This window comes from Sapajus apella, unplaced genomic scaffold (genome assembly GCF_009761245.1).
Source record: "Sapajus apella isolate SASKATOON/1434 unplaced genomic scaffold, GSC_monkey_1.0 scaffold34, whole genome shotgun sequence".
In the NCBI taxonomy this organism is placed as follows: domain Eukaryota; kingdom Metazoa; phylum Chordata; class Mammalia; order Primates; family Cebidae; genus Sapajus; species Sapajus apella.
The window spans coordinates 23,159,859-23,186,844 of NW_022436974.1; the positions used below are offsets into that span (position 1 = coordinate 23,159,859).

At 43.1% G+C, this 26,986-nt stretch overlaps 1 protein-coding gene and 1 non-coding gene across 5 annotated transcripts in view; both read left to right on the top strand.

The window, feature by feature from the left end:
• The first annotated feature begins 13,769 nt into the window (after positions 1 to 13,769).
• ALG8 (ALG8 alpha-1,3-glucosyltransferase) overlaps positions 13,770 to 26,986 on the top strand; it is a 33,952-nt gene continuing 20,735 nt past the window's right edge. For 2 of the 4 annotated variants that reach the window (XM_032295908.1, XM_032295910.1), the window contains exons 1-3: positions 13,770 to 13,930; positions 22,105 to 22,183; positions 25,024 to 25,217. In XM_032295908.1, the coding sequence (XP_032151799.1) occupies positions 13,836 to 13,930; positions 22,105 to 22,183; positions 25,024 to 25,217 (368 nt within the window). In that variant the 5' untranslated portion in view covers positions 13,770 to 13,835. Of the gene's footprint in view, positions 13,931 to 14,437; positions 15,014 to 22,104; positions 22,184 to 25,023; positions 25,218 to 26,986 lie in introns of those variants that run through there. The other 2 variants (XM_032295911.1, XM_032295909.1) reach the window with 2 other exon arrangements.
• Positions 18,100 to 18,203, top strand: LOC116563353. Its single transcript, XR_004274353.1, has one exon. It is a non-coding gene; the product is annotated as a U6 spliceosomal RNA (small nuclear RNA).

Consider the following 26,986-nt stretch of genomic DNA (forward strand, 5'->3'; position numbering starts at 1 on the left):
TGAACAGGGAACCAGGACAGTAGATTCCAAGGCAAAAAAAGCACCAGGAATCTCAGTGCCGCTGTTTAAGCCAGTGCACTGAGTCGCTGCACGGGAAAACACACAGATTCCGGTGCCTCTTCAACAGGCGACTGGAACACCAACTTAAAAAAAAAAAAAGGCTCTGAGGCAGGGAGCCAGGCAATCAGGCTTGGCTGGTCCCACCCCCAAAAAGAACAGCTATCAGAAACTCTCTGGATTCAGAGTTTCACAGCAAGACCAGCTGAACCTGGGATGGTCCAGCTTGGTGGGGGAGGGGCGTCCGCCATTACCGAGGCACTCCAACACTACGGAGGTAGCCAGCCAATGCTGAGGCAGCCCGCCGTTGCCAAGGCAACCCGCCATTGCTGAGGCAGCCCGCAGTTGCCGAGGCAACCCGCCATTACAGAGAGAGTCCGCCAATACAGAGGTGGGCCACCATTGCCAAGGCAGTTCTAACTACACCCATATAAACAGGACTGCAGGGAAGTTCACTCGGCAGCTGGGTTGATCCCACAGCAGCTCAGCAAAGCCTCTACAGGCAGACAGTGACTAGGCTGCCTCCTTGCTGGGCAGGGCAGCTCTGAAGGAAAAAAAAAAGAAGACAGCAGCACAACGGAAACTCATAAATAAAGCCCTAAATCCCTGGGACAGAGCACCTGTGAACAAAAAGCGGTTTATGAGTTCTGCTGCAGCAGACCTAAACCTACCTGCCCAGCAGCTCTGAATGAACAACAGAGCTCATAGCTCAGCATTTGAGCTCCTGTAAAAGACAGGCTGTCTCCTCAAGCAGCTCCCTAACCCCTGTATCTCCAAAGAGCCACCTCATAAAGGAGAGATCAGGCTGATACTTGGTGGGTATCCTTCTGGGACAAAGATAGCAGAAGAAGAAAACTGGTAGCAACCCTTACTGTTCTGCAGCTGCTGCAGGTGATCCCCAGGCAAGCAGGGCCTGGAGTGGACCTCAGCAGACCTACAGTACAGGGGCCAGACTGTTAGAAGGAAAATGAAGAAACAGAAATAACCTCATCATCAACAAACAGAACATCCACTCAGAGACCCAATCTGAAAGCCAGCAACTACAAAGACGACAGGTGGATAAATCCATAAAGATGGGAAGAAACCAGCACAAAAAGGATGAAAACACCTGAAACCAGAACACCTCTCCTACTACAAGGGATAACAACTCCTGACAGCAAGGGAACAAGGCTGGATGGAGAACGAGTGTGATGAAATGAAAGAATCAGACTTCAGAAGGTGGGTAGTAAGAAACTTCTGTGAACTAAAAGAACATGTTCTAACCCAATGCAAAGAAACTAAGAACCTTGAAAAAAGATTTGACAAAATGCTAACGAGAATGGACAAAATAGAAAGGAATATAAGTGAATTGATGGAGCTGAAAAACACGAGAACTTCGCAAAGCATGCCCAAGTTTCAACAGCCGAATTGACCAAGCAGAAGAAAGGATATCAGAGGTTGAAGGTCAACTCAATGAAATAAAACGGGAAGGCAAGAATAGAGAAAAAATGGTAAAAAGGAATGAACAAAATCTCCAAGAAATGTGGGACTATGTGAAAAGACCTAATCTCCGTTTGATAGGTGTACCTGAATGTGACAAAGAGAATGAATCCAAGCTGGAAAATACTCTCCAAGGATGTTATCCAGGAAAACTTCCCCAACCTAGCAAGGCAGGCCAATATTCAAATCCAGGAAATACAGAGAACACCACAAAGATATTCCTCAAGAAGAGCAACCCCGAGGCACATAATCGTCAGATTCACCAGGGTTGAAATGAAGGAGAAAATGCTAAGGGCAGCCAGAGAGAAAGGTCGGGTTACCCACAAAGGAAGCCCATCAGACTCACGGCAGATCTCTCAGCAGAAACCCTACAAGCCAAAAGAGAGTGGGGGCCAATATTCAACATCCTTAAAGAAAAGAACTTTCAACCCAGAATCTCCTATCCAGCCAAACTGAGCTTCATAAGTGAAGGAAAAATAAAATCCTTTATGAATAAGCAAGTACTCAGAGATTTCGTCACCACCAGGCAGCTTTACAAGAGCTCCTGAAAGAGGCTCTACACATATAAAGGAACAACCACTACCAGCCACTCCAAAAACATACCAAATGGTAAAGAGCATGAACACAATCAAGAATCTGCATCAACTAATGGGCAAAACAGCCAGCTAGCACCAAAATGGCAGTATCAAATTCACACATAACAATTTAACCCTAAATGTAAATGGACTAAATGCCCCAATCAAAAGACACGGACTGGCAAATTGGATAAAAAGCTAAAACCCATCGGTGTGCTGTATCCAGGAAACCCATCTCACATGCAAGGATACACAAAGGCTCAAAATAAAGAGATGGAGGAAGATTTACCAAGCAAATGGAAAGCAAAAAAAAAAAAAAGCAGGAGTTGCAATTCTCATCTCTGATAAATTAGGCTTTAAAGCAACAAAGATCAAAAGAGACAAAATGTAATCCCAGCACTTTGGGAGGCCGAGGCGGGTGGATCACAAGGTCAAGAGATCGAGACCATCCTGGTCAACATGGTGAAACCCCATCTCTACTAAAAATACAAAAAATCAGCTGGGCATGGTGGCGCATGCCTGTAATCCCAGCTACTCAGGAGGCTAAGGCAGGAGAATTGCCTGAACCCGGGAGGCGGAGGTTGCAGTGAGCCAAGATCGCGCCATTGCACTCCAGCCTGGGTAACATGAGTGAAACTCCATATCAAAAAAAAAAAAGAGAGACAAAGAAGGACATTACATAATGGTAAAAGGATCAATGCAACAAGAAGAGCTAACGGTCCTAAATATATACGCACCCAATACAGGAGCACCCAGATGTATAAGGCAAGTTCTTAATGACTTACAAAGAGACTTAGACTTACAAAGAGACTTACATTATAGTGGGAGACTTTACCACCCCATTGTCAATATTAGACAGATCAACAAGACAGAAAATTAACAAGGATATCCAGGACTTGAACTCAGACCTGGACCAACAAACCTAATAGACATTTACAGAACTCTCCACCCCAAATCCACAGAATATACATTCTTCTCAGCACCACATCACACCTACTCTAAAATTGACCACATAATTGGGAGTAAATCACTCCTCAGCAAATGCAAAAGAACGGAAATCATAACAAACAGTCTCTCAGACCACAGTGCAATCAAGCTAGAACTCAGAATTCAAAAACTAACCCAGAATCGCACAGCTTCATGGAAACTGAACAACTTGCTCTTGAATGTTGACTGGATAAACAAAGAAATGAAGGCAGAAATAAAGATGTTCTTCGAAACCAACGAGAATGAAGACACAACATACCAGAATCTCTGGGACACATTTAAAGCAGTCTCTACAGGAAAATACATAGCAATAAGTGCCCACATGAGAAGCAAGGAGAGATCAAAAATTGACACCCTATCATCAAAATTGAAAGAGCTAGAGGAGCAAGATAAAAAAAACTCAAAACCTAGCAGAAGACAAGAAATAGCTAAGATCAGAGCAGAACTGAAGGAGATAGAGACACAAAAAAACCCTTCAAAAAAATCAGTAAATCCAGGAGCTGGTTTTTTGAAAAGATCAACAAAATAGACAGACCACTAGCCAGATTAATAAAAAAGAAAAGAGAAAATAACCAAATTGATGCAATAAAAAACGATAAAGGGGATATCACCACAGATTCCATAGAAATTCAAACCATCATCAGAGATTATTACAAACAACTCTGTGCACATAAACTAGTAAACCTGGAAGAAATGGATAAATTCCTGGACACTTGCCTCCTCCCAAGCCTAAACCAGGAAGAAGCCGAAACCCTGAACAGACCCATAACAAGGTCTGAAGTTGAGGCAGCAATTAAGAGCTTACCACCCAAAAAAAGCCCAGGTCCAGATGGGTTCACAGCCGAATTCTATCAGACATACAAAGAGGAGCTGGTACCATTCCTTCTGAAACTATTCCAAACAATCCAAAAAGAGGGAATCCTTCCCAAATCATGTTATGAGACCAACATCATCCTGATACCAAAACCTGGCAGAGACTCAACAAGAAAAGAAAACTTCAGGCCAATATCCATGATGAACATAGATGCAAAAATCTTCAATAAAATACTGGCAAGCTGACTGCAACAGCACATCAAAAAGCTTATCCACCATGATCAAGTAGGCTTCATCCCGGGGATGCAAGGCTGGTTCAACATACGCAAGTCTATAAACCTAATTCACCACATAAACAGAACCAAAGACAAAAACCACATGATTATCTCAATTGATGCAGAGAAGGCCTTTGACAAAATTCAACAGCCCTTTATGCTAAAAACCCTCAATAAGCTAGGTATTTACGGAACATATCTGAAAATAATAAAAGCTATTTACGACAAACCAACAGCCAATATCATACTGAATGGGCAAAAACTGGAAGCATTCCCCTTGAAATCTGGCACTAGACAAGGATGCCCTTTCTCACCACTCCTATTCAATATAGTACTGGAAGTTCTAGCCGGAGCAATCAGGCAAGAAAAAGAAATAAAGGGTATTCAAATAGGAAAGGAGGAAGTCAAATTGTCTCTATTTGCAGATGACATGATTGTATATCTAGAAGACCCCATCGTCTCAGCCCAAAATCTCCTCAAACTGATAAGCAACTTCAGCAAAGTCTCAGGATACAAAATCAATGTGCAAAAATCACATGCATTCCTGTACACCAATAACAGGATTAAAGAGAGCCAAATCAAGAACAAACTGCCATTCACAATTGCCACAAAGAGAATAAACTACCTAGGAATACAACTAACAAAGAATGTAAAGGACCACTTAAAGGAGAACTACAAGCAACTGCTCAACGAAATAAGAGACGACACCAACAGATGGAGAAGCATTCCATGTTCATGGTTAGAAAGAATCAATATTGTGAAAATGGCCATACTGCCCAAAGTAATTTACAGATTCAACACCATCCCCATCAAGCTACCAATGACCTTCTTCAATGAACTGGAAAAAAACACCTTATACTTCATATGGAACCAAAAGAGAGCCCGCATAGCCAAGTCAATTCTAAGCAAAAAGAACACAGTTGGAGGTATCACACTACCAGACTTCAAACTATACTACAAGGCTACAGTAATCAAAACAGCATGGTACTGGTATCAAAACAGAGATATAGACCAATGGAGCAGAACAGAGGTCTCGGAGGCAACACAACATATCTACAACCACCCGATCTTTGACAAACCAGACAAAAACAAGCAAGGGGGAAAGGATTCCCTGTTTAATAAATGGTGTTGGGAAAACTGGCTAGCCATGTGCAGAAAGCAGAAACTAGATTCCTTCCTGACACCGTACACTAAAGTTAACTCCAGATGGATTAAAGACTTAAACATAAGACCTAACACCATAAAAACCCTAGAAGAAAATCTAGGCAAAACCATTCAAGGCATAGGCGTAAGCAAGGACTTCACGACCAAAACACCAAAAGCATTGACAACAAAAGCCAAAATAGACAAATGGGACCTAATTAAACTCCACAGCTCCTGCACGGCAAAAGAAACAGTCATTAGAGTGAAACGGCAACCAAGAGAATGGGAAAAAATGTTTGCAGTTTACCCATCTGACAAAGGGCTGATATCCAGAATTTACAAAGAACTAAAACAGACTTACAAGAAAAAAAAACAAACAAGCCCATTCAAAAGTGGGCAAAGGATATGAACAGATACTTTACAAAAGAAGACATATATGAGGCCAACAAACATGAAAAAATGCTCATCATCACTGGTCATTAGAGAAATGCAAATAGAAACTACATTGAGATACCATCTCACGCCAGTTAGAATGGCGATCATTAAAAAATCTAGAGACAACAGATGCTGGAGAGGATGTGGAGAAATAGGAACACTTTTACACTGTTGGTGGGAGTGTAAATTAGTTCAACCATTGTGGAAGACGGTGTGGCGATTCCTCAAGGACCTTGAAATAGAAATTCCATTTGACCCAGCAATCCCATTACTGGGTATATATCCAAAGGACTATAAATCCTTCTACCATAAGGACACGTGCACATGAATGTTCATTGCAGCACTGTTTACAATAGCAAAGACCTGGAACCAACCCAAATGCCCATCGATGATAGACTGGACAGGGAAAATGTGGCACATATACACCATGGAATATTATGCAGCCATCAAAAACGATGACTTTGTGTCCTTTGTAGGGACATGAATGAACCTGGAAACCATCATTCTCAGCAAACTGACAGAAGGGCAGAAGATCAAACACCGCATGTTCTCACTTATAGGCGGGTGTTGAACAATGAGAACACATGGACCCAGGGAGGGGAGCACTACACACTGGGGTCTGTTGGGGGGAAATAGGGAAGGGACGGTGGCAGGTGGGGAATTGGGGAGAGATAGCAAGCGGAGAGATGCCAGATGTAGGTGATGGAGAGGAAGGCAGCAAATCACACTGCCATGTGTGTACCTATGCAACAATCCTGCATGTTCTTCACATGTACCCCAAAACCTAAAATGCAATAAAATAAATAAATGGAATAAAAAGAAAAAAAAGAAATCTTAACCTCCAATGTGATGGTACAGGGAGTTGGAGGCCTGTTGAAAGTAATTAGGTTATGAAGGTGAAGCCCTCATGAGTAGAATTAGTGCCCTTATAAAAGAGAGCCCACCCAGTGGTGTGCAGTGACTCACACCTGTAATCTCAGCACTTTGGGAGGCCGAGATGGGCAGATCACGAGGTCAGTAGTTCGACACCAGCCTGACCAACATGGTGAAACCCTGTCTCTACTAAAAATACAAAAGTTAGCTGGGCATGGTGGCGCATGCCTGTAATCCCAGCTACTCAGGAGACTGAGGGAGGAGAATTGCTTGAACCTGGGAGGTGGAGGTTGCAGTGAGCTAGGATCATGCCACTGCACTCCAGCCTGGATGGCAGAGTAGGACTCCGTCTCAAAGAAAAAAAAAATTAGCTGTGCATGGTGGTGGGCACATGTAATCCCAGCTACCTGGGAGGCTAAGGCAGGAGAATCACTTGAACCCTAGAGGTGGAGGTTACAGTGAGCCAAGATTGTGCCACTGCACGCCAGCTTGGGCCACAGAGCAAGACTCTATCAAATACATAAAGAGCCCAGAGACTGCACTCCAGCCTGGGCCACAGAGTGAGACTCTGTCAAATAAATAAATAAATAAGCCCAGAGAGCTCTCTCACTTTCTTTCCACCATGTGAAGATAGAAGTTGGCAGTCTGCAACCTGGAAGACAACCCTCACCAGACCCTCTTCCTGGACTCAGATATTAGGCTTCCAGCCTCCAGAACTGTGAGGAATAAATGTCTGCTGTTTATAAGTCATGCAGTCTGTGGCACTTTAGTATAGCAACCTGAACTAAGACATGCTTATAAATGTACAATTAGGCAAGACAACTGGAAAGTCATTATCCTGTTGGCCCAAGAACTCCTCTTGGGAAAGGAATTGTCTTGTTTGAAATAACACCTTCTTAAGGTCTTGGGTAGAAGGAACGGCCAAGAACAGAAAGCACCCTGGAACTACTCTACATGAGAAAAGCTTTGGAAGAGGTTTGCTGCTTCAGAGAGTGAGGGAAGACCAGAAAAATAGGGAGAATGGAACTGCACCAGGAAAGGGCAACAGGGTAACACCACATAGCCGAGGAGTCAAAGAGGACTGGGGAGGGCCAGCCTGATGCCTAGGCATTTAAAGGATTTGCTGTGTGACCCAGCTGTTCAGTAAAGTCTCTGTATTCATAAATACTGTATATGAGCAGATTTTGCCTGGAAAGCAGTGAAGGAGCTGAATCTCCCATCTGAGTTATAAGGTAAGAACATAGGCCACAACTGAGGGAGTAGGAAGCCCAGGAGAAAAGAGGTGATGTGAAAACATATACCTCCGAGATTCTGCAGAAATACAAGGGAGGGCCTTGGCTTCCACAGGCTGTCAAATTGGGACTAAATGGTTGGGCAAAGTCAGTTTCATTTAGATCTGAAGAATCTTGGAGGCCTTAGTTGTCACTGGGGTTACAATTGTAAATTCTAGAAAAGAAACCGCACAAAGTGCTTTGAGAACATTTCATAGATCATTTGAACTGGGTCATGCAGGATTTGTCATAGGATAGGAGGAGCCTGTCATACAATAGAGGAAAAGGGCATTTGGGGCAGGGCACAGTGGCTCACACTTATAATACCAGAACTTTGGGAGGCCGAGACGGGCGGATCACCTGAGGTCAGGGGTTCGAGACCAGCCTGACCAACGTGATAAAACACCATCTCTACTAAAAATACAAAATTAGCTGGGCATGGTGGCGCATGCCTGTTATCCCAGCTACTTGGGAGGCTGAGACAGGAACCCAAGAGGCAGAGGTTGCAGTGAGCCAAGATTGTACCATTGCACTCCAGCCTGGGCAACAAGATCAAAACTCCTTCTCAAAAAAAAAAAAACGGCATTTGAGTTAGAGGGAACAGCCCATGCCACAGCAAAGGTATAAAAAGAATATGGTGTGTTCAGAGAAGAGTGAGAATTTCCATGTGGCTAGGATAGGTTCACTGGGAGGAAGCAGGATGAAGTGCAGCTGGAGAAGCAAGCAGGAGTCAAGTCATGAACGGCCTGAATGACAGCTTCAGTTTTTTTCCTGGAGACACTATGGAGCCATTAGAAAGTCAGGAGATTTTGGCCAGGCGCAGTGGCTCACCCTGCAATCCCAGTACTTTTGTTACAGGAAAGGGGTCCTGATCCAGACCCTGAGAGAGGGTTCTTGGATCTCATGCAAGAAATAATTCAGGGTGAGTCCACAGTGCAAAGTGAAAGCGAGTTTATTACAGTAAAGTGGTGAAAGAACAACTACTCCATAGACAGAGTAGGATGTTCATGAAAGTAAGAGGAGGAACGCATCCACTCTAGGTACGATGCTTGTATACATGAGATATGTGTTCTGCTATAAGGGTTTGTGATAAAGGATTTTCTTAATTACTATATTTTGCAACAATCAATATTATTATCTTTAAAGCAAAATTAGGAATGCCTTTGTTTTCCAGATATCAGGATATCTGGACACTCTCAAGTCTGGGTCTGTTTAGTAAACATTATTAATTTGTTCCCTTACGTTCCCTTAACCGTAAACATCTAGAGGCTAGGAATGCCTAACTTTCTGAGAATGCAGCCAGCAGGTCTCAGCCTCATTTTCCTAGCCTTCATTCAAAGTGGAGTTGCTTTGGTTTGAACGCCTCTGATATTTTGGAAGGCCAGGGCAGGAGGATCACTTGAGCCCAGGAGTTTAAGACCAGCCTGGGCAATACAGTGAGACCTCGTCTCTATTTAAAAAAAAAGAGAGAGAGAGAAAGAAAAAAAGAAAAAGAAAGGAGGGAGGGGAAAAAAGAAGGCAGAAAGAGAAATGTAAGAGAGAAAGAGCGTGGAGAGAAAGAAAGACACAAAGAGAAGAAAAGAAAAAAGTTGGGAGGTTTCTATTCCCATGTTAAGGCAACAAAGAAAGAAGAAGAAAGGAGGAAGACCCCTGTTGTAGAAGATGGCTCTGGTGGTGATGCAGCAGGCCTAGGATTTGATTATTACCTCATTTGTGCCCCTTTATATCTCATACATGCCTGTAATTGTCACAACTATCACATTCTGTCAGCAATTGATGATGTTACGTGCTTTGGGAGACTCTGAGCTCTGAGAAGGCCAGAACCATGCAAGTGGCAAAATAATGGAGTATTAGACAGTCCTGCTATAAGGGTTTGTGATAAAGGATTAAGTTTCCTACCTAACTTAGAGTGTCCTTGAACAAGCTAACGTCTCTGACTGAGCCTCAGTTTCCTCATCTGCTGAGAATCATCACAGTACCTGCCTCCAAGGATGGCCAGGAAGATAAAATGAACAGAAATGTTCAGCATGGTGCCAGCATACATTAGTCCTCAGGTGAAGCAGCTCTTGTCCTCATTTACTCTTACTGGTTTTTTAAATTTTAGAACGATTTGCGAATGAGCAGCCTCCCAGTAGGCTCAGAGACTCGTCTCATTCACTCTTGAATTCCCATGGCCTAACACAGGGCCTGCACATTCTGGGGGCTCTATTAGGAGAGCACAGAAAGGGAAAAAGACCATTGATGGGGGGAGCACAAACTAGACATGATAAACGGAAGGCCCTTCCACCCAGGAGTCTGGTTTGTTAGGTTTTTTTCACCTAGATACAATCATATCCCTGATATCCTAAGAATGCTGCTAAGACATCTACAATCATTTTAAAATAGGTCAACAAATTCTGTGCTATTCCTCCCTTCAAAAGGTGAAGTCTAATTGCCTTTCACTTGACTGTGGGCTGGACTTCATAACTCTTTGAGAAAGAGTCTTGCTCTGTTGCCCAGGCTGGAGTGGAGTGGCATGATCTCAGCTCATTGTAACCTCTGCCTCTCATGTTCAAGCAATTCTCTTGCCTCAAACTCCCAAGTAGCTGGGATTACAGGCACCTGCCACCACGCCCGACTAATGTTTTGTATTTTTAGTAGAGACGAGGTTTCACCATGTTGGCCAGGCTGGTCTTGAACTCCAGACCTCAAGTGATCTGTCCATCTTAGCCTCCCAAAGTGCTAGGATTACAGACGTGAGCCACTGCACCCAGCATAACTTCTAACAATGAGAATTAAGCAGAAGAGATGATGTGCACGTTCAGACACTAGGGAATAAAAGGCACTGTGGCTTGCTCCCTGCTCACTCTTGGGTCACTTGACCTGGGAGTGGCCAGTTGCCATGTCCTGAAGACACTCAAGCAGCCCAAGGAGAAGCTCATGTGACAAGGAACTGAGGGTTTCTGTGGGCCTTGGAAGTGGATACTACAGCTCCCGTGGAGCCTTCAATTAACTATAGCCCCTGATGTCATCTTGGCTGCAATCTCAAGGGAGATCCTGAGAGACCCGGCTAAGCCACTCTAGAATTCTTGGGTAACGTTATACAGCAATGAATATCTAGGACAGCATATAAATGCAATAATGTTAATTTTAATTTTTTGTTTTTTGAGGCGGAGTCTTACTCTCGTTGCCCAGGCTAAAGTGCAGTGGTGCGATCTTGGCTCACTGCAGTCTCTGCCTCCCGGGTTCAAGTGATTCTCCTGCCTCATCCTCCCAAGCTGCTGGAATTACAGGCACGCACCATGATACCCAGCTAATTTTTGTGTTTTTAGTAGAGATGGGGTTTTGCCATGTTGGCCAGGCTGGTCTCGAACTCCCAACCTCAGATGATCCACCCGCCTCAGCCTCCCAAAATGCTGGGATTACAGGGTGAGCCACATCATCCAGCTTCATTTAAAATTTTAAACTTGGAACTTGACTTTTTTGTTGTTGGTTTTTTTTTTTTGAGACCGAGTCTTGCTCTGTCGCCAAGCTGGAGTGCAATGGCACGATCTCAGCTCACTGCAGTCTTTGCTGCCCAGGTTTAAGAGATTCCCCTGCCTCAGCCTCCCAAGTAGCTGGGACTACAGGTGCTTGGCACCATACCTGGCTGATTTTTTTTTTTTTTTTTTTTGTATTTTAGTACAGACGGGTTTTGCCATGTTGGCCAGGATGGTCTCAATCTCCTGACCTTGTGATCCGCCCACCTCGGCCTCCCAAAGTACTGGGATTACAGGCTTGAGCCAATGTACCCGACCAACGGTTTTCTTTCTCTTGTTTTGTTTTGGTTTTTTTTCAGGGTCTCACTCTCTTGCCAAGGCTGGAGTGCAGTGGTGCATGATCACAGCCCACAGCAGCCTCAATCTTCCAGGCTTAAACAATCCTCCCAACTCAGCCTCCCCAGTAGCTGGAACTAGAGGCATGCACCATCACGCCTGGCTAATTTTTTAATTTAATTTTTATTTTTAGTAAAGACAAGCTTTTGCTATTTTGACCAGGCTGGCGTTGAACTCTCAAGCTCAAGTGATCCTCCCACCTCAGCCTCCCAAAACTCTGGGATTATAGGCATGAGCCACCACGCCTAGCCTATTTATTTTTGAGTTTAATTACCCTCCAAGTGACATTATAAACAATCATCCCAAAGTCTAAAAACATATAATTAATTCATCTAAGCATAATCTTGAAGACCCTATAAAACTGACATTGGCCCTCTTCTGCAATTTCTCCCTATGTCTCAGATCTACTCATCATTGCAGAAAAGGGCCAACGTCAGTTGTATAGGGGCCTTCAAGCTGAACAATCTGAGCAGCTGTTGAAGTGTTTCATAAACCATGTCACCTGGCCTCTTTTCTTTCTAAGAAATAGTCCATTCTACTCTAGTTTTTGGGCATTGCTGGTGACTAGAAAGCTTTCTTGACCGCTACAAATTTCTTTGAAAGGGAGAGTGCCAGGATTTTTATAATCTCACAAACTGCAGCTGCTTTATGGGTTCTGATTGCCTGGAGACTTGTTTATATTCTGAATTTTTTTTCTTTTTTTTGAGACAGAGTTTTGCTCTTTCACCCATGCTGGGGTCCAGTGGTGCAATCTCATCTTACTGTAACCTCCACCTTCCAGTTTCAAGAGATCCTCCTGCTTCAGCCTCCCAAATAGCTGGGATGACAGGTGCCCACGACCCCACCCAGGTAATTATTGTATTTTTAGTAGAGACGGGGTTTTACCATGTTGGCCAGACTGGTGTCCAACTCCTGACCTCAGGTGATTTGCCCGCCTTGGCCTTCCAAAGTGTTGGGATTACAGGTATGACCCACCACGTCTGGCCACAAACCATTTTTATCTCCTCCTACTTTCAAAAAAAAAGCCGTACTCAGTGGCTCATGCTTGTAATCCCAGTACTTTGGGAGGCCGAGGTGGGTGGATCACGAGGTCAGGAATTTGAGACCAGCCTGACCAACATGGTGAAACCCCGACTCTACTAAAAATACAAAAAATTAGCTGGGCGTGGTGGCAGACACCTGTAATTCCAGCTACTCAGGAGGCTGAAGCAGGAGAATTGCTTGAACCCTGGAGGCAGAGGTTGCAGTGGCCGAGATAGCGCCACTGCACTCCAGCCTGGGCGACAGAGCCGGAGTCTGTCTGAAAAAAAGGAAGCTGAGGTTTTGGACAGCTTAAATAGTCTGTCCAAGATCACAGTAAAATAATGACACAAGTCTAATTCCATTGCATGTGCCTCAGTCATTAAGCAATCTGAGAGTTTGTTGGACCTACTGAATCAGAATCCGAATTTTAATACGAACTGTAGATTACTTGTACATTAAGCGTTAGGACTAGACTCCAGCCTGCTTTCAGAATGGGTTACGCTCAGGCAGGTGCGGAGCCAAGAGCTTCGCTCAGAGTTCTAAAAACGCAGTTATTTTTCACCTCTGTGTCTTTCCTCATGTCATTCTCTAGCTGGATTTAATACTCCGGTACAGGTTGGGAGCCCCCGCAGTACTCTCAGGTACTTTTATCTACTATAACTCTCGGGCAACAATCCTAGATTCTCCACTAGTACGCGAACGTCTCTAGCGTAAGAGGTTTTTTTCTCACCTAGGTATCCCCAATACTAGGTACAGTGATGACCCAGAGCAGACGACCCGACACTCTTCCAATTCAAGTATGAAGTAGCTGATAAGACTTAAAAATGGTTACAAAAGCCTGCGCAGGCGTAGCGAAGCCTTACCGGTCCGGGAGACGCTGCTGTAAAGGAAGGGTGGGCGGGAGGTTTAAATAGCTGACTGCAGTCCTCTGACTGGCTGCGCGACTCGCCGCATGCGCGCAGCTCGCAAGCACAGCCTCAGAGGATCTTCCACGCATGCGCGGGATCCCGGATATGAATCAGGTTGGTAGGAAGCGTGCGTTGCGCAGCAATGGCGGCGCTCACAATTGCGGCTGGTACCGGCAATTGGTTTTCGGCTTTGGCGCTCGGGGTGACTCTCCTCAAATGTCTTCTCATCCCCACCTAGTAAGGGACTCGTACTGCCAGGGACTGGGCGGGGGAGGCGCCGCGGTCTGTCAGGGCGGGAGAGAAAGGTGGGGATATCCCTGGGTATGAAGAGGAGGAACTTTAGGTTGTGTTTGTCGCTACCCTGTCTTTGCTAAGCTTTCCATTTCGTCGGTTGTTACTTGACTTCGTCCCAGCTGGCTAGTTTCAGACCTGGCGCTGTCTGATTTGGAGCAAGTCACTTTAACGCTTATGAGCCACAGGGTCCTCATCCTTAATATTCCACCAGCCATTAAGCCAGTATATATAGAGAGTGAGAGAAAGAGACAGTCTTGCCCTGTTGCCCAGGCTAGAGTGCAGTGGCGCGATCTTGGCTTGCTGCAATCTCTGCCTCCCAGGTTCAAGCGATTCTTCTGCCTCAGCCTCCCAGGTAGCTGGGATTGTAGGCAGCCGCCACCGCGCCAGGCTAATTTTTGTATTTTTAGTAGAGACGGGGTTTCACCACGTTGGCCAGGCTGGTCTCGAATCCCTGACCTCGTGATTCACCCCCCTCGGCCTCCCAAAGTGCTGGGATGACAGGCTTGAGCCACCAATCTCAGTCCATTCAGCAAGTATTATCAGATGCCTGAGGCTCCAGATACCATTCTAACTCGCGGTAATGGGATGGTGAGCAAGACTTACTGGTCCCTGCCCTCTGTGGTGTTGGTGAGCAGAGCTAGACAAACAGGAAAGCTTCAGATTGTGATAAAAGAAATAGAGGGTAACTGTCTGGGTGCTACTCCTTTAGAAGGTGTTAAGTTAAAATTCCAAAAATGGAAAAGAATAAGCCATGTGAAAAGCAGTTCAGGCATAGGAAAGAGTAAATTCAAAGGCCCTGAGAAATGTCAGGGTAGGAAAGAAGTCAGAGCATTCTAGGAACAGAAAGTGGCCCTTGTGGCTGCAGAGCATTGAGGGAGAGGAGTGGCACAGGATGGGGTACAGAGGGGACAGATAACACAGGGTTACGAAGACCATAATTACACTGCTGTGTAAAAACATGGATGTAGGGCCAAGACTGAAAGCGTGGAAACCAAGAAGCAACCATCAAATGGTGGTGTGTATACAGTAGGTGCTCAATAGTTATTAATATTAGCTTCTGCCTTCCCTTCATCCTTCCTCTTTTCCCTTTTTCTTCCTCATCCCTTTTCTCCATTCCTTCCACTTCCTCCCACTTCCTAGGTTAGGGTTTGTTTTATTGATATTCTTTGATTTAGGCTCTTGGTGATCACTTGTTGAGTATGGGAGAGTCATATGTATAGAATGTAGGCCCATACTGATGTATGTATGTTACTGATGTAATCATATAATTGGAATGTAGAATAAGCAAAATGATTAGCTGTGTAGACATGTAGATTAAGCAAAATGATTAACTGTGCATAAGGAGACATATCTTGCTTCAGTTGCTTCAGGGTAGAAATATATTCTCAGAGTTGTTATTTTTTGTTTGTTTGTTATTATTATTTTTTGACACAGTCTCATCCCACTCTGTCACCCAGGCTGGAATGCAGTGGCACAGTCTCGTCTCACTGCAATCTCTGCCACCCAGGTTCAAGGGATTCTCCTGCTTCAGCTTCCAGAATAGCTAGGATTGCAGGTGTGCACCACAACCACGGCCAACTAATTTTTGTATTTTTAGTAGAGATGGGGTTTCACCATGATGGCCAAGCTGGTCTCAAACTCCTAATCTCAGCCCGCCTTGGCCTCCCAGTGTTGGCATTACAGGTGTGAGCCACTGTGCTTGGCCAGAGTTGTTATTTTGAATACTGCTCTTGGTCCAGATTAAGAATGTATGTAGACCGTGCTTAGTGGCTCATGCCTGTAATCCCAACACTTTGGGAGGCCAAGGTGGGCAGATCACGAGATCAGGAGTTCAAGACCAGCCTGACAAACATAGTGAAACTTCATCTCTACTACAAATACAAAAATTAGCCAGGTGTGGTGGCACTTGCCTGTAGTCCCAGCTACTCAGAAGGCTAAGGCAGAATAGAATCGCTTGAACCTGGGAGGCAGAGGTTGCAGTGAGCCAAGATCGTGCCACTGTACTTTAGCCTGGGCGATAGAGCGAGACACCGTCTCAAAAAAAAAAAAAAAAAAAGTATGTGTATAGCACTCGCTTTGGCAGCACATGTACAGGAATACCTCATTTTTTAAACTTTGCTTTATTGCACTGCACAAGTACTGCATTTTAATTTTTTTACAAACTGAAGGCTGTGGTAGCTCTGCATTGAGCAACTCTGAATGCCTGCTGACGTAACATCTATTCTGCAGCCAGTTAAGTAGTTGATTTTTTTTTTTTTTTTTTTGAGACAGGGTGTCACTCTGCCACACAGGCTGGAGTGCAGTGGCGTGATCTCAGCTCACTGCAACCTCCACCTTTTGGACTGAAGCAATCCTCCTACCTCAAGCTACCAAGTAGCTGGGACTTCAGGTGTGTGCCACCAATACACTGCTAATTTTTGTATTTAGTGGAGATGGGTTTTGCTATGTTGCCTAGGCTGGTCTTGAACCCTTGTGCTCAAGTGATCTGCCTGCATTGGCCTCCCAAAGTGCTGGGATTATAGGCGTTAGCCACCATGCCCAATCAGTTTTGACTTTTAAGTATTGTTATTTAAGAAATACATTTCATAAAGCTATATCTGCCATAGATAGTGATTCCTCTGATAGGTCTGGGCAAAGTAAATTGAAAACCTCCTGGAAAGGATGCACTGTTGTAGATGCCATTAAGAACATTCATGATTCATGGGAGGAAGTCAAGATATCAACATTAACAAAAGTTTGGAAGAATTAGATTCCAACTCCCAATGTATGACTTTGAGGGGTTCCAGGCTTCAGTGGAAGAAGTAACTGCAGATGTGAAAATAGCGAGAGAACTAGAAGTGGAGCCTGAGCATGTGATTGAATTGCTGCATGATACCTCATGATAAAACTTGAGTGGATGATAATTTGCTTCTTATGAATGAGCAAAGAAAGTGGTTTCTTTTGAGATGGACTCTACTAATGAAGATGCTGTGAATATTGTTGAAATGCCAACAAAGGATTTAGAATATTATATAAACTTAGTTAATAAGCAGTGACAGGGTTTGAGAATAAGGATTGACTCCAGCTTTGAAAGAAGTTTTACTGTAGTTTAACTGCTATCAAGCAGGATTGCATGCTAGAGAAATCTTTGGTGAAAGGAAGAGCCCATCAATATGGCAAGCTTCATTGTTGTTTTATTTTAAGAAATTGCCACAGTCTGGCCAGGTGTGGTGGCTCATACCTGTAATCCCAGCATTTTGGGAGGCCGAGGCGGGTGGATCACCTGAGGTCAGGAGTTCAAGACCAGCCTGGTTAACATGGTGAAACCCCATCTCTACTAAAAATACAAAAAAAAAAAAAAATGAGCTGTGCATGATGGCGAGTACCTGTAATCGCAGCTACTTGGGAGGCTGAGGTAGGAGAATCATTTGAACCTGGGAGGCAGAGGTTGCAGTGAGCCCAGGTTGTGCCATTGCACTCTAGCCTGGGCAGCAAGAGTGAGACTACATCTCAAAAAAAAAAAAAAAAAAATTTAGGCCGGGTGTGGTAGCTCATGCCTGTAATCCCACCACTTTGGGAGGCTGGGGCTGGCTAATCATGAGGTCAGGAAATCAAGACCATCCTGATAACATGGTGAAACCCCATCTCTACTAAAAATATAAAAAATTAGCTGATGTGGGAGCACACACCTGTAGTCCCAGCTACTTGGGAGGCTGAGGCAGGAGACTCTTGAACCTGGGAGGCAGAGGTTGCAGTGAGCTGAGATTGCATCACTTTACTCCAGTCTGGGAGACAGAGGGAGACTCTGTCTCAAAAAAAAAAAAAAAAAAAAATTGCCACAGTCCCTCCAGTCTTCAGCATCCATAACCCTGATCGATCAACAACCATCAACATTGAGGCAAAACCTTCCACCAGCAAAAAGATTAGGACTTGCCAAAGGTGCAGAAGATCATCAGCTTTGTTTTAGCAATAAAGTATTTTAAAATGAAGGTGTGTACACTGTCTTTTTAGAAATAATGATATTGTACACTTTATAGCATAGTGTAAGCATCACTTTTATATGCTCTGGGAAATCAAATAATGTGACTCGCTTTATTGTGATATTCACTTCATTATGGTGGTCTAAACCCACAACATCTCTAAGGTATGCCTGCACTAAAATTGGAATGATACAGGAAGCTTAGTATGGTCCACACATAAGGATAACATGCAAATTTATGGAACATTTCATGTATTTAAAAAAGAATGTTTTTGGCCAGGCATGGTGGCTCATGCCTGTAATTCCATCACTTTGGGAGGCCAAGGCTGTCGGATCACAGGGTCAGAAGATCGAGACCATCCTGGCCAGCATGGTGAAACCCCATCTCTACTAAAAATACAAAAAAATTAGCTGGGTGTGGTGGCCCGTGCCTGTAATCCCAGCTACTTTGGAGGATGTCATCTCTGTACCTGGTCATCACAAAGTGAAGTGTCCAACAGTTTTGAATAGGAAACAACAAAATAACTAAAGGAACCAAAAAAGAGACAGAAGAAAATCTATATAGTACAACTATATAGGAAAAGAAAGTGTCCCCAAACTCACTCAGATTATCTGAATGCTATTTCCAAAGAGAGTAAAAAAGATAATATCTGTAAAACAAGAACACAGATACTATTAAACAGGAATTATCAGAGAAACAGTAGTTAATAAAAAATGTTATTGCCAAAATCAGGACAAATTGAGTAAATCAAGAATATGAGAGAAAGGAATTGTAAGTTCAATCTAGGATGTCTAGCATCCAACTAAAAAAGTTCCAGGAAAAAACACAGGGGAGGAGATTAACAAATAATAAAATTTCCCAGAGCTGAAGGCACTAGATACTCAGCATAATGAATGAAAAAAGACCCTTGGACAGGCATGGTGGCTCATGCCTGTAATCCCAGTACTTTGGGAGGCTGAGGTGGGTGGATCACAAGGTCAAGAGGTTGAGACTATCCTGGCCAGCATGGTGAAACCCTATCTCTACTAACAACACAAAATTTAGCCGGGCATGGTGGCGCGTGCCTGTAGTCCCAGCTGCATGGGAGGCTGAGGCAGGAGAATCGCTTGAGCCGAGATTGTGCCACTGCACTCCAGTGAGCCGATATTGCGCCACTGCACTCCAGCCTGGCAATGGAGCAAGATTCTGTCTCAAAAAAAGAAAAAAGACCCTCACAAAGACATTACGAGACATTTCAGACTGCTGTGGATAAAAGGGAGAAACAGGAAACTTCCAGAGATGAAGGGAAAACAATAAAGGAAAGAGACTATCAACATCAACATTTTTGGAATAAGCTTCCAAAATTGATTGGAAATAAATTTCAACCTAGAATTCCATACAAAATCCAGTATAAAATATCAGAAGTGCAAATCATAAATGTACAGCTCACTGAATTTTTGCAAAGTGAATACATCTATAAATAGCATACAGATCAATAAGCAAAATATTATCCCTCATGTGTCCTTCCAGCCGCTCCTCACAACCCCATCCCACCAAGGCTATCGATATTCTCACCATTTTTTTTTTGAGACAGGATCTTGCTTTGTTGCCCAGCCTGGAGTGCAGTGGTGCAATCTTCGCTCACTGCAGCCTTAGCCTCTTGGGCTCATGCAGTCCTCCCACCTCAGCCTCTTGAGTAGCTGGGACTATAGGTGCATGCTGCCATGCCTAGCTAATTTTTAAATTTTTTGTAAAGATGGGACCTCACTATGTTACCCAGGCTGGTTTCAAACTCCTGAGCTCATGTGATCCACCTGCCTTGGCCTGTAATCCCAAAGTTTTGGGATTACAGGCGTGAGCCATCATGCCTGGCCTCTGATGTTCTGACTTTTAACTGCATAGGTTAAATTTTGCCTGTTTTTGAATTTTTGTTTGGGTTTTGTTTTTGTTTTTTAATTTTATATAAATTTATATAAACTACATAAATGTTATACAGCATATTCTCTTGGGTCTGGCTTTCACTCAACATTAAGTTTGTGTGTTGTTGCATAATTATACTTTTTTCATTCTTACCACTAATAGCAATGGTTCTCAAATGTTTGTGTCAGAATCACTTCTTAAAAATCAGGGTCACAGAGCTATATGTTTATGCAGGCTGTATAATAATTACCATTTTAGAAATTAAAACAAATTGTTCAAGCACAAGAATATATAAGCACAAATTTCACTGACCATCAGTGATGATATGACATTATGTAGCCTGTGGAACATCACTGTATACTTGCGAGAGAATGAGTGAAAGTAGGACAAATTACTTCTGAATATTATTATGAAAATAGTACATATTTCAAACTCTCTGAAAGGGTCTCCCTGCCAGTCCCTGAATCACACATTAAGAACTGCTGCCCTACAGTATTCCGTTGTGTGAAAACACCAGTGTTTAGCCATTCTGCTCTTCATGGGCATTTGAATTATCTCCACTTTTGCCTGTTGCTAATAGTTTTACTTTGCATATTCTTAAAAGTATGTGCCTTTTAGTGAACATACTATGCATTTCTGTTGGGTATACATACTTAGACTTCGGATTGATGGGTCATCAATTCAGTTTTGAGTGGAGGTTTTGAAAAATCTGTAGGAAATTCAAGTGAGATTGTAAACAGGAAATTGGAAGAGTCTGTCAACAACAGGAAAGAAGCCAGTGTTGCAATAGTGAAACGTGGAAGTCGGCTGGGCACGGTATCTCATGGCTGTGATCGCAGCGCTTTGGGAGGCTGAGGCAGGCGGATCACAAGGTCAGGAAATTGAGAGCATCCTGGCTGACATGATGAAACCCCATTATCTAATAAAATAAAATTTAAAAATTAGCCAGGTGTGTGGTGGCACGCACCAACAGTCCCAGCTACTTGGGAGGCTGAGGCAAGGAATTGCTGAAACGGGAGGTGAAGGTTGCAGTGAGCTGAAATTGTGCCACCGCACTCCAACCTGGCAACAGAGTGAGACTGTCTCAAAAAAAGAAAAAATTCTGAGAGTCATCATTATACAATCGATAATGGAACCAGAAAGTGTGCATAAGATTGTCCAGAGTAGAGTAAGTTGCATAAAAAGAGGACAAAGAACTGAATGTAGGGGAATAGCAATATGTCCCTGATGAATATAGGAAGGGAAAGCCATGACTGAGACAGAAGGGGTTGGCTGGAGGTAGAAGAAAGTCGTCATTGTGGAAAGGTTGTATAAAACATTGGAAAGTATAAACTGGGCTTTGCTGTGGAACTCATTGTTGACTTTGGTGCGTAGGTATTCAGCAAGAATATTGAGCCCATCCATGTGTCAGGTGCTCTTCTAAATGTGGGAGGTATAGCGGTGGACAAACGAAAAAAATTTTATTAAAGATGGGTAATCCTTAGATAATATTTATATATAGTGACGGGGAGGGAGAGTTTGGAGACATGGGAAGGGCAAGGCAAGGATCTCTTCCCACCTTCTCTGTATGATGAACTCCTACTCATCCTCATGTCATGACGTGTGAGGACTTTTTCAGGTAACGAATTTCATTAGAATTGTTTGTGGGCAAGAGGAAGTCACTTCTGAGTAAACACCTGGGGGCTACCTGTAAGAAAAAGTCTGGGCTAGACTGAGTACGGTGGCTCATGCCTGTAATCCCAGATTTTGGGAGGCTGAGGCAGGCGGATCACCTGAGGTCAGGAGTTTGAGACTAGCCTGTCCAACATGGCAAGACCCATCTCTACTAAAAATACAAAAATTTGAATTGGTGGCACACGCCTGTAAGACTCAGCTACTTGGGAGGCTGAGGCAGGAGACTCACTTGAACCCGGGAGATGGCGGTTGCAATGAGCCAAGACAGGTTCACTATACTCCAGCCTGGATGACAGAATGAGACTGTCTCAAAAAAAAAAAAGTCTGGGCTTCTTGTCAGCCCTCTAGACAGTTCTGATACCCTTTTCACTGACTCGTAGATTGCTCAACAACTTTCCAGAAGAAGATCTGACCTCTAGATAAGTGAGGCCTTTATAGGATTATACAATGTCTATTTATATCTCTATAGGACAGTGAGCTGTGACTGCTTAGGGAGTATCAGTCCATTTAAAAACATAACTATGGGAATTAGAAATCGATAAATATTGCAAAATCTCGTTTTGTTCATCTAATTGTTTGGAGTAGCTATTCTACAGATTTTGAAGTACACCGAAACTGGCTTGCTATTACTCACAGTTTGCCAATATCACAGTGGTATTATGAGGTAAGTGTTAATTTTCACCTTTTTGGGTTTTTTTTAAAGATTCATATATAAACTAGGTAAATATTATTGATATTAAACATGTTTTCTGTGCAATTATAGGTCTAATTAATCTTTATAAAAATTGTGTTCTCTTCTCAGTTCTGTCCTCTTGTACTACTAGGGAATCCCCATACTTCAAAGTGAGTTTCCCAGTCTGTAAATTGGGAGTTTTAGTATATACCACATTTTTTGAAAGAACAGTGGACTGGGAAAGAGGAAGAATTGGATTCTTAGGCCTGGTTCTGCTACTGTCTAGTTACATAGAGAAAAGATACTTCATGTCTCTGGGCCTTAGTGTCTCATCTGGCACATGAGGATTTGGAGTGAATTATTTCTAAGATCCTGTCTGATCCTAATGTTTTGTAATTTTATGAGGCAAGGAATAATCAAATGTGATGTGTAGACGTCAGGTTAAATATACAGACCATTCTCTCATATTGCTTATAAAAACTACATCTATGTTTTTATTTATTTTTCTTTTTTTTGAGACAGAGTCTCACTGTCGGCCAGGCTGGAGTGCAGTGGCGCGATCTCAGCTCACTGCAACCTCTGCCTCCCAAGTTCAAGCGATTCTCCTGCCTCAGCATCCCGAGTAGCTGGGATTACAGGCACCTACCACCACGCCCTGGCTAATTTTTGTATTTTTAGTAGAGAGGGGGTTTCACCATGTTGACCAGGCTGGTCTCAGACCTCTTAACCTCAGGTGATCCACCCACTTTGGCCTCTCAAATTGCTGGGATTATAGGCGTGAGCCACCACACCCAGCCTGTATTTTTATTTCTGGTATGAATTCCTAAACTGCGTGTAATACTTTATTAAAAACAGACATCACCTCAAAAATTTCTTCATCAAAAGCAGTGCTGTGCTGACAGGGAGTTGGTTTTGTTTTTGTTTTTGTTTTTCTTTTTTTGAGACAGAGTCTCTGTCACCCAGGCTGGAGTGCAATGGCAGTCTCGGCTACTACAACCTCTGCCTCCTGGGTTCAAGTGATTTTCCTGCCTTAGCCTCCTGAGTAGCTGGGGTTATAGATGCCCACCGCCATGCCCAGCTAATTTTTTTTTTTTTTAATTTTTATTGGAGACAGGGTTTCACCATATTGGTCAGGCTGGTTTCGAACACCTGACCTCAGCTGATCCCCCTGCCTCAGCCTTCCAAAGTGCTTGGATTACAGGTGTAAGCCACCATGCCTGGCCCAGGGAGTTTCGTTTTTTGGGTTTTTTTAATTTTTATTTTTTGAGACTGGGTCTTGCTCTGTTGCCCAGGCTGGAGTGCTGTGGCGTGACCTCCAGCCTCCTGGGTTCAAGCGATTCTCCTGCCTCTGCCTTCTGAGTAGCTGGGATTGCAGGCAGGCACTGCCACGTCTGGCTAATTTTTGTATTTTTAGTAGAGACAAAGTTTTAGCATGTTGGGCAGGCTGGTCTTGAACTCCTGACCTCAAGTGATCTATCTGCCTGGCTCAGCCTCCCAAAGTGCTGAGATTACAGGCATGAGCTACCACCCCTGGCTGGGAGGGTTTTTTTAGGCAAATTTTTTGTGAGTTTTCTATGAGTTTCAATACCATATATATAGTATTTTATATTTATATATAAAATGGAATACCATAACCCATGAGGTAGACACTACTATCCCTGTTATACAGGTACAAAAACTGAGACTTAGAGAAATCTAACAAAATACACTCTTCTAAAGTTTTTCATATGATTTCTGTTTTCATTTACTTATTAGTGGCTGTTCATTTAACTAATGATTATTTAATCCCAAACAGTATGTCAGGCACTTTTTAAATGCTCAGGATACAAAATGACAAAGGATAGTTTCTATTCTCCAGGATCATATAACTTAGTGGAAAAAAAGACAAATAGCATTCGTGTACCATTTTGTTGTTTTTAAATATATTTCATACATATTATCTCATTTAATCTTCATAATACCTCCTTTTACAAATAGGGAAATTGAGTCTCTAAGACAGAATCTGAACCTAAGTTAGTGAATTATTTATTATTTAGATGAGTAGAACCATGTCATAACCAAGTTTATTACCTCCAGGTTTCAAATTATTTTTCTTTAAGTATAGTTGACTGTATTTAAGGAAACTTAAGACCATGTTAAATAACTTAGAAGACCGGTTTTAGTCTCTGTTCAGTCTTACGTAGGAATTGTTCTATTAATTTAGGGCACATTTTAACTGCAACTGCATTTCATTGTGATTTTCTTTTTCTTATTTAAATAAAAATATATTTTTCTTATTTAAATAAAAATATATTCTCTAGACAGGGTTTTGCCAGGTTGCCCAGACTGGTCTTGAACTCCTGGGCTCAAGCGATACCCCTGCCTCGTCCTCCCAAAGTGTTGGGATTACAGGTGCGAACTACCATGCCTAGTCTCATTGTGCTGTATTCAAGACCAGAGAAAAGGCTGGGCACAGTGGCTGACGCCTGCGATCCCAGCACTTTGGAAGGCCGGGTGGATCACAAGGTCAGGAGTTCAAGACCAGCTTGGCCAAGATGGTGAAACCCCATTTCTGTGAAAAATACAAAAAAATTAGCCAGACATAGTAGCAGGCACCTATAATCCCAGCTACTCCAAAGGCTGAGGCAGAATTGCTTAAACCCAGGAGGTGGACGTTGCAATGAGCCAAGATCGCAGCCCTGCACTCCAGCCTATGCGACAGAGCGAGACTCCATCTCACAAAAATAAAATAAATAAAAATAGAGATGAGAGAATGAAGAATTTTAACTCTTTGTACCATCTTTGTTTATTCAGTTACTTAGGATATGTTTGATCTTCTGTTTTCATCACAGGCAACTTCAGAGTGGACATTGGATTACCCCCCTTTTTTTGCATGGTTTGAGTATATACTGTCACATGTCGCCAAATATTTTGATCAAGAGATGCTGAATGTCCATAATTTGAATTACTCCAGCTCAAGGACCTTACTTTTCCAGAGATTTTCCGTCATCTTTACAGATATACTCTTTGTGTATGCTGTCCATGAGTAAGTCTGGAGCATGTCATTTCGTATGGAAGGTATTGAAGAAATATTATAGTGTTAAGTAGTAGTAACTTACGCCTGATTTAGGAGAAACAAAGTTTATGTGATAGCAAATGCCAGAACAATGAAAAATTATTTTGTGCTTTTAAACTACACATTTAAAGCACTCTAGCTGAATCTTGTGGAAGAAATGGGGATAAAGTAGAGTTACAAGGCAGAGGTGAAACAAGAGATTATGAATATTGTGAAAAGAAGTAGTCCCAAGTATAGCTCTGGGCCATTTCTCCCACCCAGAATGGCTCCATATGTTTTTCTTTGCTTCCTTGCAGCAGGCCCCCAGAGGCTTCCGTCACCTACCCTCTCTTGGGGGATGCACACAATACATGTATGCATTGTGCTAACCACCAAAGTCTGCTTTTACAGAGTTTACCTTCTAGTAAACTCAGGAAATCTCACTGAGTGCTTTTAGTTGTTTCTGTATGCTTTCCTTTATGAAGACTATTTGTTATTTTATGTTTATATCTTATATTTTTATGTTTTATAACTTATATGTTAATTTTAAGTTTTGAATACACATAGATAGAATGTTTTGCACAGTGACTTCCAAGTACTAAGTTTCAGTTAATGTCAGTTTCCATTCTTTCCTAATTTTTTTTTTTTTTTCTGAGGTGAAGTCTTGCTCTGTCGCCTAGGCTGGAGTGCTATGGCGCAATCTCAGCTCACCGAAACCTCTGCCTCCTGGGTTCAAGCAGTTCTCCTGCCTCAGCCTCCTGAGTAGCTGGGATTACAGGTGCACATCACCACGCCTGGCTAATTTTTGTATTTTTAGTACAGACAGGATTTCACCATGTTGGCCAGGATGGTCTTGTACTTCCGACCTCATGATCCACCAGTTGGGCCCCCCGAAGTGCCGGGATTACAGGTGTAAGCCACCATGCCCAGACTCATTCTTTCCTAATTCTTAAGCTTGCTGGCGCAATTGTGACAGAACAGGAACTGGTGCTCATTCAGTGACCCTTGTCATAAATGGGTCATTTCTGTTTGTGAGGCCCTTTATACTGAACCCTTGCCTCACTAGTCAGTAAAGAGTCCCCTGGGAATGTCTTAACCCTTGCCTATTCTCACTGAATAACTCCTGTTTGAAACCCTTCTTTTCAATCTGTTTATGAGCTGGCAAGAGTTGAAAGGGAAGGTAATTTTTAGTATACTCTTTTTAACTCAAAATGTTTGAATTCAAGCTTCCAGGGAAAATGTGTGCAAGCAGAAGGGGAGAGGAAATAGAATTCACTTCCATCTGCAAAGTAGAGGGAACAGTTAAAAAGATTGTTGAAAAGCCAGGCATGGTGGCTCATGCCTGTAATCCCAGCACTTTGGGAAGCCAAAGCTGGTGCATCACTTGAGCTCAGGAGTTTGAGACCAGCCTGGGTACAGGGTGAAACCCTGTCTCTACTAAAAAGACAAAAATTAGCTGCTGTGGTTGCTGGTGACTGTGGTCCCAGCTACTTGGGAGGCTGCGGCAGAGGATCTCTTGAACCTGGGAAGTCAAGGCTGTAGTGAGCTGTGATTACGCCAGTGCACTCCATCCTAGGCGCCAGACGGAGACCCTGTCTCAAAAAAAAGAAAAAGAAAAATTGAAATATATGGGCCAGTTCCCAGAACCAAGTACCATGTACGGATTATTAACTTACTTAATTTTCTCAGTGACCCTGTAAGTTTACTGCTTCTATTCATGAGGGAACTGAGGCTCCATAGGGGAAAAGGAGGTTACTTTT